At 39.9% G+C, this 18,818-nt stretch overlaps 1 protein-coding gene across 3 annotated transcripts in view; it reads right to left on the bottom strand.

Moving 5' to 3' along the window:
- Parpbp (PARP1 binding protein) overlaps positions 1-18,818 on the bottom strand; it is a 49,452-nt gene that overhangs the window by 10,372 nt on the left and 20,262 nt on the right. For all 3 annotated transcript variants that reach the window (XM_052165018.1, XM_052165020.1, XM_052165019.1), the window contains 2 exons: positions 17,577-17,731; positions 1,065-1,245 (listed from right to left, as the gene is read on the bottom strand). In XM_052165018.1, coding sequence (XP_052020978.1) covers positions 1,065-1,245; positions 17,577-17,731 — 336 coding nt within the window. The remainder of the gene's footprint in view (positions 1-1,064; positions 1,246-17,576; positions 17,732-18,818) is intronic.

Raw genomic sequence — 18,818 nt, 5'->3', positions numbered from 1 at the left:
GATGCGTATAGATGGGAGGCTGGCACTGAGCGACCCGAGATGGCAGTAGTGCCTGGCTTACACTTGCAGTGAGAGCTCCCTTGTGCTTCGTGCCAACACAGTCACCAAAATGTTGGCATGCACATTAAATAGGGGAGAATCCCAGAATCTTCCCCAGGATGCCTTTGAAGTAAATCTAAGAAGCCACATTTTTGCAGGAAAATAGAAAAAAAAATGATTACCAAGGCCTGAGGATGAAAGAATGAGTAATAGGAAAAGCAAAAGTCTTCCTTCCTGTACTGCCTTCCATGGTAATACCTAATGAAAGGGCCTTTGTTAACCAACCATAAACACTACAGTATGGTCAGGCACAATGATTTACATGTGTAATTCCAGCATCAGAAGATTATGCTAAGAGTTTGAGGCTGGCCTGGGCTACACAGTGAGTTCGAAATCAACTTAGGCTACACAGTAAGACCTTGCTTCAGTTAAAAACAAAGAAAGAAAAAAAGAAAGAAAAAAATAGATCTACTATAATATATACTCTAAGGTTCTGCTCTGTATTTAAAGTCATGGTAGCTTACTTCTGTAGCAATAATCTATTAAAACTGATTATTGATGCAAGAAAGCCAAGGAAGAAGTATATAAGATTCTCAAGTATAAGAAAGATTGAACTGTAATCAACTGGAAATGCAGTGAGTAATAAAAATTTATATAGCACTATAAATGAAAACTAAACTTCTGACTACAAACCTGGTCTAATGGGGCCATTGCTGTCTTGCAGGGAGAAGAGTACTGGTCAAAAACCAGACTATTATTATGAATCTAAGTAAATAGAAAAAGAACGGTATTATGGGAATAATTATTGAAAAGTAGCCCTAAGCACCTTAAGTGTTAAGAGATACCAGAGATTATTCAATGCCTTTTTAACAAATACATTTTCACTAAAGATGTTATGATTTATCCTAAGCTGAACATAATCCTATTAAGAAAATTAAAACACAGAAAATACATCTTCAAACAATTTCTACAATGAACAGAAGAGGTTATGTTTTATATAGGTCAATAAAGAATAAATCCATTACCGGGACAGGACTGATGTTGGTGGTGCTGACAGCTACACCTTCTTGAGAATTAATAATATTTTTAATCCTCAAATTCAAGTCCTGAACAACTTCCTCTACGGCTTTATAAAAAGGCTCCCCACTGCTGTGGCCTTTGATCAACCGCATCTTTATCGCTGATAATATCCGACCCCCTGCAAGGCTGGAAATAGAAATAAGAGTTTGCTTGTAATAGTTTTGTAAGTGATAGTATGCTTATAAGCTTCAAACTTATTTCTCAGTATTAATCAACACCTTTTGAAAACATAACTTTGATCTTATAGATCACACAGCAAAGCACTTAAGGAAAAAATAAAAACCGTGAAAAACAAAAAGTTTTTCTAAAACCCAAAATGTCATACATTATTACATCTTTCTCAATATGAAAGCTGAAAAACATATTTTAACTATGTATAAAATATAATGACAGATCAGATGAATTTCTATATATCTGAAATACTTAAAAGTATTTCACAATACTAAGTATACAATACTTAGACAATTAAAATTACACAGTACTAAGACAACAAAAACAGTCATTTACAACATCATAGAATGTTAATCTTAAAACCAACTCAATAAGATGCTCTCGAGTCTCAAAAGATTAAATAACTTGTCCTAGATCACATGGGTGTTCCAGAAAAGGAGGAGGAAAGAAGAAAGCTAACCCAAAAGAAATACTATACCACCATACATGAAGGACTATTATGTACAGAACAGGAAATTAAGCAACTCAATATTGACCCCAAACAAACCAAAAACTAAACTAGCTATGGCCAATGGACTAGTGTCTTTCAAAACCTACAATCAGTGTTTCTTTCTATGTCTGAATTTGGGTTGCAGTTCCTGCTCTGCAGGACTGGCATAGGTCACTGTGAGAAATGCACAGGAGGATGGATCTTGGTCTGTTCTAGAGAAAAAAATTAGAGGTGTCCAACAGTAGAAGTGGGGTTTCCATGGAAGTCATGAGGTATCCTTAAAGAGGCCGTGTCCAATGGAACAGCAACTGGGTTGACATGGAGCCATGAGGTATCCTGAAAAGGCTGTGTCCAATGGGACAGCTCTGCCTCTCTAGGACCAGATTATACATCTTAGGTATTCTAACAAGCAGGTGAAGTAAGATTGATCAGGTAAATATTCGGGCCAAGGGGAAAGGGCAATTTGTGAGACAATCACAGAGAACTGAAAGTCCGATGGCAGCTCACTAGCCCAGTCTCTGCCGCGTTTCCTAGCATAAGAATCATATTCAGTTGTGTTAGAAACACCAACTCCTGATCTAGCTTACTGAATCACTTTCTCCAAGAATGGTGCTATGTAACTGCACTAGTACCACAGGTGACCTTACACTGGAGTGATGTGGGAAGCATTTCATGCCAAACTCAGCTCTGAGGAAGTAATCTATACCTTGAGTAGCCGTCTCACTGAGCTTGGAAAGATTAGAGAAAAATCACCAAACATCTCCAATCTTCCCCTGGGACAGCGCTAGCATGGTGAGCTGTGACTTGTAAATGAGCGGAATACTCAGCCATTTCCTGAAGGCAAATTTGTCTTAGTATTACCTTCTGGGGGTAGAGTGAGGAGAGGGCAAACTTCTAATTTGGGAAGTTTTTTCTAAAGCTTCTTCCTACAGAATGACAATATAGAAATGCACCCAGGTTAGCTGGGCGTGGTGGTGCACGCCTGTAATCCCAGCATTTGGGAGGCAGAGGCAGGCGGATTTCTGAGTTCGAGGCCAGCCTCGTCTACAGAGTGAGTTCCAGGACAGCCAGGGCTACACAGAGAAACCCTGTCTCGAAAAAAAAAAAAAAAAAAAGAAATGCACCCAGGTATCCCTCAACAGAAGAGTGGATGCAAAAATGTGGTATATCTACACAATGGAGTACTATTCAGCCATTAGAAACAATGAATTCATGAAATTCTTAGGCAAATGGATGGAGCTGGAGAATATCATACTAAGTGAGGTAACCCTGACTCAAAAGATGAATCATGGTATGCACTCACTAATAAGTGGATATTAACCTAGAAAGCTGGAATACCCAAAACATAATCCACACATCAAATGAGGTACAAGAAGAATGGAGGAATGGCCCCTTGTTCTGAAAAGACTCAGTGAAGCAGTATAGAGCAAAATCAGAACAGGGATGTGGGAAGGGTTGGGTGGGAAAACAGGGGGAGGGAAGGGGACTGATGGGACTTTCGGGGAGTGGGGGTCCAGAAAAGGGCAAATCATTTGAAATGTAAATAAATATATCAATAAATTTAAAAAAAAGAAATGCAATTATTTTTTAATTTATTCACTATAAACAGAGCAATAGTTAAATTCTACTGCTTACTTTAATGTTTTTTCTTTTAGAGTCTTTGAATTTTGTACGTATATAATCATATAGCTACCAAATAGTTTTCTTTCAATTATCTTACCTACCATTTATTTTTCTTGCGACACTGATTTGAACTGCCCATCAAATACTGGGCTGCAAAGACATGATGATACGGGAGCTCTTAAATTGAAAGCTAAGACAATTTATAATAACTAGGTTTTTATAGGAACCCTTTATCGGAATCGACAGTCTTCGTTCTTAGTTCATCGTTACGCTGAGGGATCAACCCTGCAGAGTGATTATGTGTTCCTATCAGACCTGCAATTTGAGCTGTCCCAATACTGTGCTATCATATTGTTAGTGGCTATCCAAAGAGAATTTTTTCTGGGCTGGAGAAAAACTGTTTCAGTGGGTAAAAACTGTTTCAGTGGGTAAAAACTGTAAAATGCTTATCACACAAGCATGAGTACCAGAAGTTGATCCCTAGCACACACATAAAAGGCCCAGTGTAATGCAGTGCTGGAGTATTCACAGAACTAGGAAGGTGAGACAAGCAGGCCCCCGAGACTGTGGAGTTACCACAGACTACTAGGCAAGACCCAGACGCCGTGAGGCCAGGCCTCAAAATCCAAGGTGAACAGCTCCTAGAGGGGTTGATCTCTGGCACCCACTGACAGATCCACACCTACACACACACACACACACACCACCACCACCACCACCACCATCACCACCACACACAGAATACAATCTCCAGTTCACCAGGTCCACTGTGTGACTTGCTCCATTTTTGACTTGTCTCTCTGACTTTTCTTCACCTGATTCTTGGCCTATATTTTATTTGCCTACTCATCCAAAGCATTAAGAAGCATTTTAAAATGTTATCCAGCATTATTAAATTTTTATTAATAAAAGGGTAATTCCTGGTATTTTGTCTGTCCTACTTCTGCAATCAGAAGTCGTGGCTGGTACTAGGAATCACTTCAGTTATATAAGAGCTTTATTTTCAACTATTACTTTAAACTTAAACTTATATTTCTAGTAAAAGAACAGACAAATTGGATGAACTATAGCCAAAACAAATCCATAGCTAGCACCTTGGCACTTTCTGTTTTTTTTTTCTGGGAACTCCTCTTCTGAAGGAGTTTTTGTAGTAAATTCTGTAAAGTACTTTGGTTTCATTTATTTGTAAAAAATATTTACGATGCATGACATATGCCCTTAAGTCATTCTGTCACTCAGGATGAATATGAAAGCCATGGTTTACAGACTCCAATGATGCAGTGACGTGGTTCAGTGATGAGCTGCTGCTGAGGGACAGAATTGGTTTTTCCTCACATGACGGATGTATGTTGATGTATGTTAATGACTTGGTGGTTAACTATTGATGTACAGGAATTGATAAACATGCAATCAGTCCTTTCAAATAAAACTAGTATTAGTTGATCATAGTGTTTGTTTAGAGCCATTAAGGATGACTATCCAAAAAAACGTGACTACTATAGAATATACTATATGCACATATAGCTATTGTATGTATATTGTATCTACATTTTAAACTAAATGTTTTATAGTTACAAATACTGACGTCTTGGTCACTAATGTTTGTGTAATTCCAATTCTGGTTGGTTTTCCCCCTAACTACACTAAACTTGTTCTTGTAGTCATGAAATGCTATGCATATTATACCTACGTGATTCCTCATGTTAAGGAGCCCTCTAAGTGATAATCCAAATAAATACTAACAGGAATTTGAGCACAGTAGCTACAAGTCACAGGATTTCTACCAATTAAGGTAATGCTGGGTAAGCTTACTAGCCCAGGAAAAATCCTTTATATTAAAGATGGTCTTCCAAGTGGTTTTTAAGTGTATCCTTTTATTGAAGTAGCTAAGTCAATTATATATGTTTATTAAAGCTACAAATAAACTAATAAAAAATTGGTAGAGATTCAAAGGATAATTAAAGATGAAATAATACCTTACCTGTAAATAAAAACTTTTACATTTTAGGAAGAACGTTATCATTTATTTTCCCCCATTCCTTATTAGTCATTAGGGAAATGCAAATCAAAACAACCACGAGATTTCACCTCACACCAGTCAGAATGGCTAAGATTAAAAACTCAGGAGACAGCAAGTGTTGGCAAGGATGTGGAGAAAGAGGAACACTCCTCCACTGCTGGTGGGGTTGCAAATTGGTACAACCACTCTGGAAATCAGTCTGGTGGTTCCTCACAAAACTGGGCACCTCACTTCCAGAAGATCCTGCTATACCACTCCTGGGCATATACCCAGAGGATTCCCCAGCATGTAATAAGGATACATGCTCCACTATGTTCATAGCAGCCCTATTTATAATAGCCATAACCTGGAAAGAACACAGGTATCCCTCAACGGAGGAATGGATACAAAAAATGTGGTATATATTGGTATATATACACAATGGAGTACTATTCAGCCATTAGAAATAATGAATTCATGAAATTCTTAGACAAATGGATGGAGCTGGAGAACATCATACTAAGTGAGGTAACCCAGACTCAAAAGATCAATCATGGTATGCACTCACTAATAAGTGGATATTAGCCTAGAAACTTGGAATACCCAAGACATAATCCACATACTAAATGGTATCCAAGAAGAATGGAGGAGTGGCCCCTGGTTATGGAAAGACTCAGTGTAGCAGTATAAGGCAAAACCAGAACAGGGAAGTGGGAAGGGGTGGGTGGGAGAACAGGGGGAGGGAAGGGGACTTATGTGACTTTCGGGGAGTGGGGGACCAGAAAAGGGGAAATCATTTGAAATGTAAATAAAAAAATATCGAATAAAAAAAAAAATTGCTGGATCCTCAAAATGGGTAATTCATTGCCAGAACTGTTCCTAGGAAAAGATTTACAAGACTTATATATATCAACTACTTGCCAAAGCTAACATGTTAGCCACTAGCAAACATTCTATACACTGCTACTGTGACTATTTCCCGTGTTTCCTAATAGAGCCAACCATCAGACTCTCTAGTGTCTATCTGGTGGTCCAGTCGCTTCACTCAAGTGGCTGCTTTTGGAGCCTGGGAGCCCCGGACGCCTGGCACCCAGCCGTCAGGGTTTTCTGTGCTGTGTGCTGGCTTCTCACCAACAGCAAAGCTGGCGACAGAGCAGAGTGAGACTGAAGGGATAGAGGGAGCTGAGTGGAAAGTGGGAGGAAGGGGGAGTCGCTTTCCAAACACACCTTCTTGCTCCTTTAGATAAACATTCAAAGGAGAATCCAGTCAGAGAACTAGGCGTGGCTCCCTGCTCCACCACACTAAGTCCCAGGCAGAAGGCGCAGGGAGGCTGGCAGCAAAAAGACAGTTCAAAAGGACAGTAGCTGGCGGAGTACTAGGCACTGCTAGAGCCAACACTTCCAGCTAAGTTAGTCTCTTTATTTTACTGAATACAGTGTCTGACTCTGCCATTATGTATTCCAGAATTTGATAACTATTTGCTTTAATACTTTTTAAAATTAAATATGATTAAAAGTGCATTAAGTAGTATAAACACTCTTCTGAGGTATTTTCAAACAAAACAATAACAATACATGAGATGGGCAATTTCCAGCCAAATTAATATTCTGTAACTACATATTTAGCCTAATATATAACATAGGTATTCATTAAAAAGCTGTGCAGTGAGCTTAAAGTACAGCATTTCTAAATTCTTAACAATAGAACCGAATTAATTTATATAAACTGGAGCTTCCGAGACATCTTTCAGGTAAAAGCATAGCATGCATTTTATGGTGGCATCTACTGGCAAAATTCAGAAATGCAGCCAGCTTAGCTAAACCAGCTTCATGAAGAGCAGGCCAAGGACAGTGCATCTCGGATGGTATCCCCCCCCCCCCCCATCTACTTCTCATCATTCATCCTTGGAATAAAAGACTATTACACTGCTTCCTTTGTAAGACAAGCACAAACTTACCCTCAGACACAAGAATTAAATCTCTCTTTATGCCTTAAGTTGTAAGATAAAGGAACAAAGAGGAAACAGAAACCAGAGTGAGAGGTGGGAATTAGGTTGTACACACTTTGCATACTGACCACAGTTCCTGAGGTCTTGTCCTGTACCTGGTATGGAATCCGGAACCATCAAAAACCATTTCAGAAAGATCAGTCTGACTGACCTAGGTGCACTAACAGGATTGAGCAGGGCAGGAATGGACGCAGGATGAACAACTCAGAGATGTAAAAGGCCCAGAGAAGAAAGGATAGGACTGAACACGACAGCAAAACCCAGAAATACGGCTGTGGCTACAAGGATAGGGGCACAAGATGCAAACATGCTAAAAATAAATAGGTAAGTAAGTAAATAAATAAACACATAAATAATACAGAAATACATAAGAGTCAAGCTAAGGCAGAGATGTGTAAGACTTAAACTCAGGGAGCTGAGCCACAGGAGTTACAGGAAGAGACTCTGACAAGTGACCAAACGTGAGGAGCTAGTTGGCCCTCCCCATGGTAACAAAGGCCAGATCCAGATCCCGGAATAGCACCAACACAGGAAGGAAGGAGAGCAGTGCGTGCGTGCGTGCCGCTCCAGAGCAAACAGGAGCTGGACTCTCGTCTGCCCCAGCGCCTGCGCGAGGGCTGGCACACTCCAGTGCTGACACAGTCAGTGAAGGCAACCAGCAAACTCTTACACTTGCTGCCTGGAAAGAACTGAGTCACGCCCGGAAACGGAAGGGGGAAATAAAGCACAGCACTTTTTAGGAGTGTGAGCAAAAAGATGGAGAAGGAACTAGAACAGAAAACAGAGCTTGCTGCAGTTTTCTTACTCTCCTTATAGACTGTGGATAATGCACAAGTCAAGAAAAAGTACAAAACTGTAAGATGACATGCATAACTAGTGGAGCAAACATCCTCTAACTAGTGACACCCCACATCTGGCCCACTGCAAGTTCATCCTTTAGATTAAGCTCAGTGGCAACATTTTTCCAGGCATGTTTTCCTGACATCTTTATCACAAACGCCAACAAACCAGGCCAATGTAGGTCCTTCTCAAGGTATCTTTCCTCTGTAGTCTTTAGGAATCTTGCTATTTAGAATTATAAAATTAACATATGGGGGCTGGGGATTTAGGTCAGTGGTAGAGCACTTGCCTAGCAAGTACAAAAGGCTCTGAGTTTGGTCCCCAGCTCTGGAGGAAAAAAAAAAAGACAAATGAATAAAATTAACATACTATTTAAAAAGAAGAAAACAAAATTGTTCAAATCGACTCCCATTTGAAGACATTATTTAGATATCCACTTCTTTAGTGTTTTCCCCAGAAAATGGGGTAATTATTCAATACTTTAAATGGTTGTTAAACTGAAGAAATATATTCTCTCATACGGATGCCTATAAAAGAAATGCATTTCTAACCATTTGGCATATTTTCCCAACCATACAGCCCACTAAAATTGTAACAGATTTTGTTTTGTTTTGTTTTGTTTTGTTTTGGATTTGGTTCTTTTCGAGACAGGGTTTCTCTGTGTAGCCCCGGCTGTCCTGGAACTCACTCTGTAGACCAGGCTGGCCTCAAACTCAGAAATCCGCCTGCCTCTGCCTCCCAGAGTGCTGATATTACAGGCGTGCACCACCACCACCCGGTTGTAACAGATTTACTAAAGTAAATGCATTTATCTTGCTTTCTCCCTAAACTTTACTGAAGTCAAAAAAAGAGCAAACCAGATTTTTTAAATAAATTCAGAAAAAGAAAATACTAGTAATAGTAGAGGCTTTACATCAACTACCCAGAACTATATATATGCATATGTGTGTATACACACACACACACACACATACACACACACGATAAACGCAGGTCACTGTTTGAGGACAAGTGGGGACTTCAGAGCCCGAAGACCCTGTAGCAAGAAATGCTGAAAACCTGAGTGCGCATGTGGGACACTGGTACCCGAGATCCTGTCTCACTCTCTGCAGTGAAGTCAGGGTGCCTCTTCCACCACGGCATGGAAGGCAGGGTCACCCAAAGAGTAAGCAAGGCAGGACCCAATCTGGGGAAGCAAGGGAAAATAAAGGGAATCATATCTTCACACTGAACTGTGAGCTCAGTGTCTGGGCGTCCATCACAGGCCACAGGCCTGAACTGTGGCTTTCAGAGGCTAACGGATGGATCTGCAGAAAGAGTCAAAGAAATGATGTACCGTTATCTGACATCTGCACAGTTAAGTCCCTAACCACAGGGCCGACTGGTCACCATGCTGTCCTTACGCCCACTACACCAAGCTGCTCACCAGTGTCACAGGCCTCACTTCTACACAGGAAGACACAGGTTCTAGGGATACTCTAACACTGAACGGGACAAAAGGAAATGCTAGCAAAAAATACTTAGATCAACAAGCACCATCTAGATAGCAGATGACAATGCAATTCTTTTCTTCTCCTTTATTGTTGTTGCTGCTGCTGCTACAGTACATCCAAGTCAAGTTAATTAATAATCTTACAAAGATAAAATATGGTAAAACTATATACAACCAAATGTGAGAATAAAGGTGTTGGTTTCCTGTTTGCTTTTATGTATGCTTATTGCTTTGTGCTTCTTATTGTCAGGGTTGGGGTGCAGAGTATGTGTGGCCCTCACGTGGCAGGCAGAGGACAACTTGCAGGAGTTGGTCTCTCATCCCACAGTAAGTTGCAGGAATCAACTTTGTCATCAGGTTTCGGCAGCAAGTGCCTTTACCTGTTGAGCATCTCACTTGTCCGAGTGTTTGCTAAGAAGCCGTGTGACAAAGCAAACCTTACCAATGGGAAGCAAAACCACGAGGTCCAGGGGCAGGGCAGGCAAGGAAACCCCCAAGGAGCTGAGGAGCGCTCTAGTCTAGTTCCTCATCTCTGAGAAGGCCCAGCGGGTGAAGGTATGCAGTGACTACTAAAGGAGCCAGCAGAAGGAATGTCCTCGGGGCAGAGGATGGACCCATAGGAAGATAAATATTGAATCTGTCGAGCTTGGCAAGTAATTGATGAAAAGTGAAGAGGAAAGAAACCCAAAGAAAAGGACGTTTTGAATGTGGACTCCCCCTTGGGCTCGGGTTGAAGAGTGGGCGCCCACCTGGGAGAGCTGTTTGGGAAGGCTGCAAAGCCTCTCTGAGGAAGTGGCCCACTGGAAAGGATCTTGCGGCTTTATACCCTGGCTTCTCTTCCTTCTCCTCTCTTCCTCCTGAGTGCAGATACCCTTATGTGATAGATACCCACATAAGATACAATGCAATTCAGGAAAAAAAAATCCTTAAAAATATGGAATCCCGGGCTAGCAAGATATCACAGTAGGTAAAGGCGCTTGCTGCTAACCCTGCCGACCTGAGTTCAATCCCTGGGATCCATATGGTAGGAGAGAATGGATTCTTACAGATTGTCCTCTGACCGCCAGTCCCATGTCATGGTACACATGTACTCCACCCCATCCATAAAGGTACACACATAAGTTAAATAAAAAATAAACAAATATGGAATTTTAATGAATGAATAATGTAGAATAAAGTGGAAATAAGTTCCTCAGAATGAGATCAAAGAATGAGTAGCAGGAACTGGACTGAGTGAATCAGGTCCAACCACGCTCTGCACTCAATGGCAGTGCAATCCAGGGCAAACTGCTTCATGCCCACACTGCAGTCTCTTCATCTCAGAACTGAGAACCATAACGGTCTCCACCATGTGAGGCTTTACACTGACCAAGGGATAATCAACAGAAAAGAGTTTAAAACAATGCCCAAGGCAATGTTCAGTAAGGATGAGAGCTACTTTTATTTGAACAATGCTCACCAATCAAAATGACAGCAATCCACAATAGCTAATAGGTACAATCTACTCCAGTGCCCCAAATTACTATAAACATCCAACATATCTCTATTATAAATGCAGGTCTTCTTGATTTAAAAAGAATGTTCATTTAATGTCACATTTCCTATCACATTTGTTTATCTAAAACAAATTCTAGATAAACTAAAGATTTGCAGATGTAAGAAGATGAAAAACTATTAAAAACCAGAATATGGCTGGGCGGCCAGCGGGGAGAAGTCAGTGTGCTCTGGTGAATCCAGCAGGCCCCAGCGGGAGCCTTCAGGTGTCTGCTTCGGGATCTGAACAGCCTGGGCAACAGCACCCTGTCTCCAGGCAGTGCAGGAGGTAAGCTGTGCAACAGAGGCCACCTGGGAAGGGGCAGCTTGCACTGGTGAGTCCAGCATTGACAGGACCAACTAACCCCAGTGAGAACTAGATGGCAAAAGGCAAATGCAGGAACGTCACTAACAGAAATCAAGGCAATATGGCAACATCTGAACCCAATTCTTTACCAACAAGTCCTGGATACCCCATCACACCAGTAAAACAAGATTTGGATTTAAAATCACTGGTCATGATGCTAGTACAGGAACACATGAAGGACATATTTAAAGACATTCAGGAGAAAATGGATCAAAAGTTAGAAGCCCTTGCAAGGGAAACACAAAAATCATTGAAAGAAATCCAGGAGAATACAAAAGCCAATAATGAGGAAACGCAAAAAACACTGAAAGAAATACAGGAGAACTTTGGTCAACAGGCTGAGGTCATGAAAGAGGAAACACAAAAATCTCTTAAAGAATTACAGGATAGCACAAACAAGCAAGTGAAGGAGCTAAGCAAAACCATCCAGGATCTAAAATCAGAAGTAGAAACAACTAAGAAAACTCAAAGGGAGACAACTTTGGAGATAGAAAGCCTTGGGAAGAAATCAGGGGACATAGATGCAAATATCAACAACAGAATACAAGAGATAGAAGAATCTCAGATGCTGAAGATACCATAGAAACCATGGAATCAACAGTTAAAGAAAATGCAAAATGCAAAAAGCTTGTAACCCAAAATATCCAGGAAATCCAGGACACAATGAGAAGACCAAAACTAAGGATTATAGGCATAGATGAGAGTGAAGATTTACAACTTAAAGGGCCAGCAAATATCTTCAATAAAATTATGGAAGAAAACTTCCATAACCTAAAGAGAGAGATGCCCATGAATATACAAGAAGCCTACAGAACTCCAAACAGACTGGACCAGAACAGAAATACTTCCCGTCACATAATAATCAAAACACCAAATGTACTAAACAAAGAAAGAATATTAAAGGCAGTAAGAGAAAAAGGCCAAGTAACATATAAAGGAAGACCTATCAGAATCACAGCAGACTTTTTACCTGAGACTATGAAGGCTAGAAGATTCTGGGCAGATCTCATGCAGACTCTAAGAGAACACAAATGCCAGCCAAAACTACTATATCCAGCAAAACTCTCAATCACCATAGATGGAGAAACTAAGATATTCCATGACAAATCCAAGTTTACCCAATATCTATCCACAAACCCAGCCCTACAAAGGATAATAGGAGGAAATACACCAATACAAGGAGGGAAACTTCACCCTGGAAAAAGCAAGATAGTAACCTTTCATCAAATCCAAAAGAAGTTAACCAATCAAATTTAAAAAATAATGTCAAAAATGACAGGAAGTAACAATCACTATTCCTTAATATCTCTTAACATCAATGGACTCAATTCCCCAATAAAAAGACATAGACTAACTGACTGGATACGTAAACAGGACCCTACATTTTGCTGCTTACAGGAAACACACCTCAGGGTCAAAGACAAATACTACCTTAGAGTAAAAGGCTAGAAGACAATTTTACAAGCAAATGGTCTCAGGAAACAAGCTGGAGTAGCCATTTTAATATCAGATAAAATTGACTTTCAACCCAAAGTCATCAAAAGAGATTCTGAGGTACACTTCTTGCTGGTCAAAGGAAAAATACAACAAGAAGAACTCTCAATCCCGAACATCTATGCTCCAAATGCAAGGGCACTCTCTTTCGTAAAAGAAACTTTATTAAAGCTCAAAGCACACATTGCACCTAACACTATAATTGTGGGTGACTTCAACACTGCACTTTCCTCAATGGACCGATCAGGAAAACAGAAACTAAACAGGGACACAATGAAACTAATTGAAGCTTTGGACCAATTAGATTTAACAGATATATATAGAACATTCTATCCTAAAGCAAAAGAATATACCTTTTTCTCAGCACCTCATGGTACCTTCTCCAAAATCGACCATATAATTGGTCACAGACAGACCTCAACAAATATAAGAAGATCGAACTAATCCCATGCCTCCTATCAGATCACTATGGAGTAAAAGTGGTCTTCAAAAGCAACAAAAACAACAGAAAACCCACATACACGTGGAAACTGAACAATATTCTATTCAATGATACCTTGGTCAAGGAAGAAATAAAGAAAGAAATTAAAGACTTTTTAGAACACAATGAAAATGAAGACACAACATACCCAAAGCTGTGGGACACAATGAAAGCAGTGCTAAGAGGAAAACTCATGGCCCTGAGTGCCTCCAAAAAGAAAATGGAGAGAGCATACATTACCAGCTTAATGACACACCTGAAAGCCCTGGAACAAAAAGAAACTACTTCACCCAGGAGGAGTAGAAGGCAGGAAATCATCAAACTCAGGGCCGAAATCAATCAAGTAGAAATAAAGAGAACCATACAAAGAATCAACAAAACCAGGAGCTGGTTCTTTGAGAAAATCAATAAGAGATAGATAAACCCTTAGCCAGACTAACCAAAGGGCACAGAGACAGTATCTAGATTAACAAACTTAGAAATGAAAAGGGAGATATAACAACAGAAACTGAGGAAATTCAAAAAATCATTAGTTCCTACTACAAAAGCCTATACTCAACACAACTGGAGAATCTGGAGGAAATGAACAGTTTCCTAGACAGATATCCGACACCAAAACTAAATCAGGATCAAATAGACCAACTAAACAGTCCGATAACACCTGAAGAAATAAAAAGGGTCATAGAAAGTCTCCCAACCAAAAAAAAAGCACGGGACCAGATGGCTTCAGTGCAGAGTTCTATCAGACCTTCATAGAAGACCTAACACCAATACTCTTCAAACTATTCCACAAAATAGAAACAGAAGAAACTCTACCCAACTCGTTCTATGAAGCCACAATTACGCTGATACCAAAACCACACAAAGATCCAACAAAGAAAGAGAACTTCAGGCCAATTTCTCTTATGAATATTGATGCAAAAATACTTAATAAGGTGCTGGAGAGATGGCTCAGCAGTTAAGAGCATTGACTGCTCTTCCAGAGGTCCTGAGTTCAATTCCCAGCAACCACATGGTGGCTCACAACCATCTGCAATGGGATCTGATGCCCTTTTCTGGTGTGTCTGAGAAACAGCTATAGTGTATACTGACATACATAAAATAAATAAATACATCTTTAAAAAAAATACTTAATAAAATTCTTGCCAACTGAATCCAAGAACACATCAAAACAATCATCCACCATGATCAAGTAGGCTTCATCCCAGGGATGCAGGGATGGTTCAATATAAGGAAATCCATCAATGCTATCCACTACATAAACAAACTCAAAGAAAAAAACCATATGATCATCTCATTAGATGCAGAAAAAGCATTTGACAAAATCCAGCATCCTTTCATGCTAAAAGTATTGGAAAGAACAGGAATTCAAGGCCCATACCTAAACATCATTAAAGCAATATACAGCAAACCGGTAGCCAACATCAAACTAAATGGAGAGAAACTTGAAGCAATCCCACTAAAATCAGGGACTAGACAAGGCTGTCCTCTCTCTCCATATCTTTTCAATATAGTACTTGAAGTTCTAGCTAGAGCAATTAGACAACATAAGGAGGTCAAGGGGATACAAATTGGAAAGGAAGAAGTCAAATTATCACTATTTGCAGATGGCATGATAGTCTACTTAAGTGACCTGTAAACCTCCACCAGAGAACTCCTACAGCTGATAAACAACTTCAGCAAAGTAGCTGGTTATAAAATCAACTCAAGCAAATCAGTTGCCTTCCTATACTCAAAGGATAAGCAGGCTGAGAAAGAAGTTAGGGAAACGACACCCTTCAAAATAGCCACAAACAATATAAAGTATCTTGGTGTGACTCTAACCAAACAAGTGAAAGACCTATATGACAAGAACTTCAGGTCTCTGAAGAAGGAAATCGAAGAAGACCTCAGAAAATGGAAAAATCTGCCATCCTCGTGGATTGGCAGGATTAATATAGTTAAAATGGCCATCTTGCCAAAAGCAATCTACAGATTCAATGCAATCCCCATCAAAATCCCAACTCAGTTCTTCACAGAGTTAGAAAAAGCAATTCTCAAATTCATCTGGAATAACAAGAAACCCAGGATAGCTAAAACTATTCTCAACAACAAAAGAAATTCTGGGGGAATCAGTATCCCTGACTTCAAGCAATACTACAGAGCAATAGTGTTAAAAACTGCATGGTATTGGCACAGTGACAGACAAGTGGGCCAATGGAATAGAATTGAAGATCCAGAAATGAATCCACGCACCTATGGTCACTTGATCTTCGACAAAGGAGCCAAAAACATCCAGTGGAAAAAAGATAGCCTTTTCAACAAATGGTGCTGGATCAATTGGAGGTCAGCATGCAGAAGAATGTGAATTGATCCATTCTTACCTCCATGTACTAAACTTCACTCCAAGTGGATCAAGGACCTCCATGTAAAACCAGACACACTGAAACTAATAGAAAAGAAACTGGGGAAGACCCTTGAGGACATGGGCACAGGGGAAAAGTTCCTGAACAGATCACCAATAGCTTATGCTTTAAGATCAAGAATTGACAAATGGGACCTCATAAAACTACAAAGTTTCTGTAAGGCAAAGGACACTGTTAAAAGGACAAAACGGCAACCATCAAATTGGGAAAGGATATTCACCAACCCCACATCTGATAGAGGGCTAATATCCAATATATACAAAGAACTCAAGAAGTTAGACCCCAGGGAACCAAATAACCCTATTAAAAATGGGGTACAGATCTAAACAAAGAATTTTCACCTGAAGAAATTCGAATGGCCGAGAGGCACCTTAAGAAGTGCTCAACATCATTAGTCATTAGGGAAATGCAGATCAAAACAACCCTGAGATTTCACCTTACACCAGTCAGAATGGCTAAAGTCAAAAACTCAGGAGACAGCAGGTGTTGGCGAGGATGTGGAGAAAGAGGAACACTCCTCCACTGCTGGTGGGGCTGTAAGATGGTACAACCACTGTGGAAATCAGTCTGGAGGTTCCTCAGAAAACTGGACATGAGACTTCCAGCGGACCCTGCTATACCTCTCCTGGGCATATACCCAAAGGATTCCCCGGCATGTAATAAAGACACATGCTCCATTATGTTCATAGCAGCCTTATTTATAATAGCCAGAAGCTGGAAAGAACCCAGATGCCCCTCAAAGGAGGAATGGATACAGAAAATGTGGTATATTTACACAATGGAATACTACTCAGCAATTAGAAACAATGAATTCACAAAATTTTTAGGCAAATGGTTTGATCTGGAAAATATCATCCTAAGTGAGGTAACCCAATCACAAAAGAATACACATGGAATGCAATCTCTGATAAGTGGATATTAATTAGCCCAGAAGCTCTGAATACCCAAGGCACAAATTGCTTAACTAATGACTCCCATGAAGAAGTATGGAGAAGGTCCTGATCCTGTAAAGAATTGATCTAGCATGGGAAGGGAATATAAGGACAGAGAAAAAGGAGGGAGGTGATTGGAGAAGGGATAGAGAGAAGAAGGTTTATGGGACATATGGGGAGGGGGGATCCGGGAAAGGGGAAATCATTTGGAATGTAAACAAAGAATATAGAAAATAAAAATATTAAAAAAAAAAACCAGAATATGGAATTCATTATCTTTTCCACTTTCTTCCTCATTCTTGATAATGGTTTCCTTTATTGCTAACTAAAACAGTTTTAAAAAAATTACTTGATCATTTCCAGTTCTAAAAAACCTGTTTCTTCTAGATCACAATAAATAATAACTCAATTTGAATCTATCTTTGGGTTTTCATACACACAAGGTAGATATTTAGAGGATGGTCATGTAGTTACGATTTCTTCATTTTGGTATTTTATTTCTTCTCCCTGTGCTTTGGTCTGATGCTTGGTGATTTTAGTATTATCTGCATTCCTACCTCTGATTCTATGAAGTTTTAAAGATGGATTAACAACAAACATTTATGATTTATCAATTGTTACCTTGGATTTGGTATCTCGCCAAGAATTTCATCTAGCTTGTCAATGAAATTAATAAACTCCGACAGGCCTTTTGCATGCGCCCACAGAGGATCTGCCGGTGAGGGTGCATATCCTTTCCCTCCAAGCTCCAATGCCCTAATAAATGACGTGGCCATCTGTGAAGGAAAACAGACAACATAGCAACTTTTAATGATTCTGAAGGTTAAACTACAGTAGAGACCATGAAGATGGGGACATTCTATAGTCCTAGGGGTGCAGCACTGATGAAGCACATTTCATGGATCATGTCACGCACTGAGGAGCAGATAACACCAGGAGCAGGTGTCACGTGGACCCCATCCTAGGTAGGGTGAGCCTGACAGCTAGCAGTGGGGATGAAACTGATAGGCCAAGTCAGATGTGGAAGGAAGGATGAAGGAACATGCTCGTATTGAAGGCAGACCTTTGACTACGCAGATGTTGTTCATGAATATAGTTTCATTTAGATGGATAATTAGCTATTGAAATCATTACATTCAAGAAATCCATTTTCAAAGTCAACTACATTGTTTCCAATGGGCCCAAACCTTTATTTTACCTTTGCTATGAAATAAGATTTGTACCAGATAACCACTAGATTCCAGCAAGCTTTCACATCCCAGGATAAGCAGTTGAATGAACTGTCTTCACACTGACAAAAATGTGTAGTGATAGCTACACCCAAGAACATCTTCATCGAAAAGATGATGTTCCTAAAGCAGTATCTTCCAAATTAGCTTTTTTGAAGCACATTATGGAATATCAGCCATTTGTGGGAAAGTTCTATAGTCAAACAGCTTGAGGAATCACAGCTGATTCATAAGACATGTCCCTTCACTGAAGGGCTTCTCAGAGTTTCTGATATACAGATACGAATGTAACAAACACCACATATGCTATGTCCTTAGAAATACTTATTCAAGAAGAGTCTATCAAAGCCAGGCACAGTAGTGCATGTTAACCTGGCATTTGTGATACACAGGCCAGGGGACTAAGAATCTGTGAGCAGCATGGACCACATAGCCAAGCCCCTCAAAGGAAAGAAAGAAGGAGAAACTAAGAGAAAAGTGGAGAAAACCCGTACAGTTATTTATTAAGGAGTAAAGGCCTATGGAATATATGTTTGTAAGAAATATTGCTTAACAGGAATTCTCACTTGCTAAACTTGGAAGACACAGGAAAAATGAAAAATCAATGGATTTTCAAATACGAAGATAAGACATA

Source organism: Apodemus sylvaticus, chromosome 20, assembly GCF_947179515.1.
Source record: "Apodemus sylvaticus chromosome 20, mApoSyl1.1, whole genome shotgun sequence".
In the NCBI taxonomy this organism is placed as follows: domain Eukaryota; kingdom Metazoa; phylum Chordata; class Mammalia; order Rodentia; family Muridae; genus Apodemus; species Apodemus sylvaticus.
The sequence above is the reverse complement of the archived record's forward strand: the minus strand, read 5'-3'. Positions and strand labels throughout refer to the sequence as shown.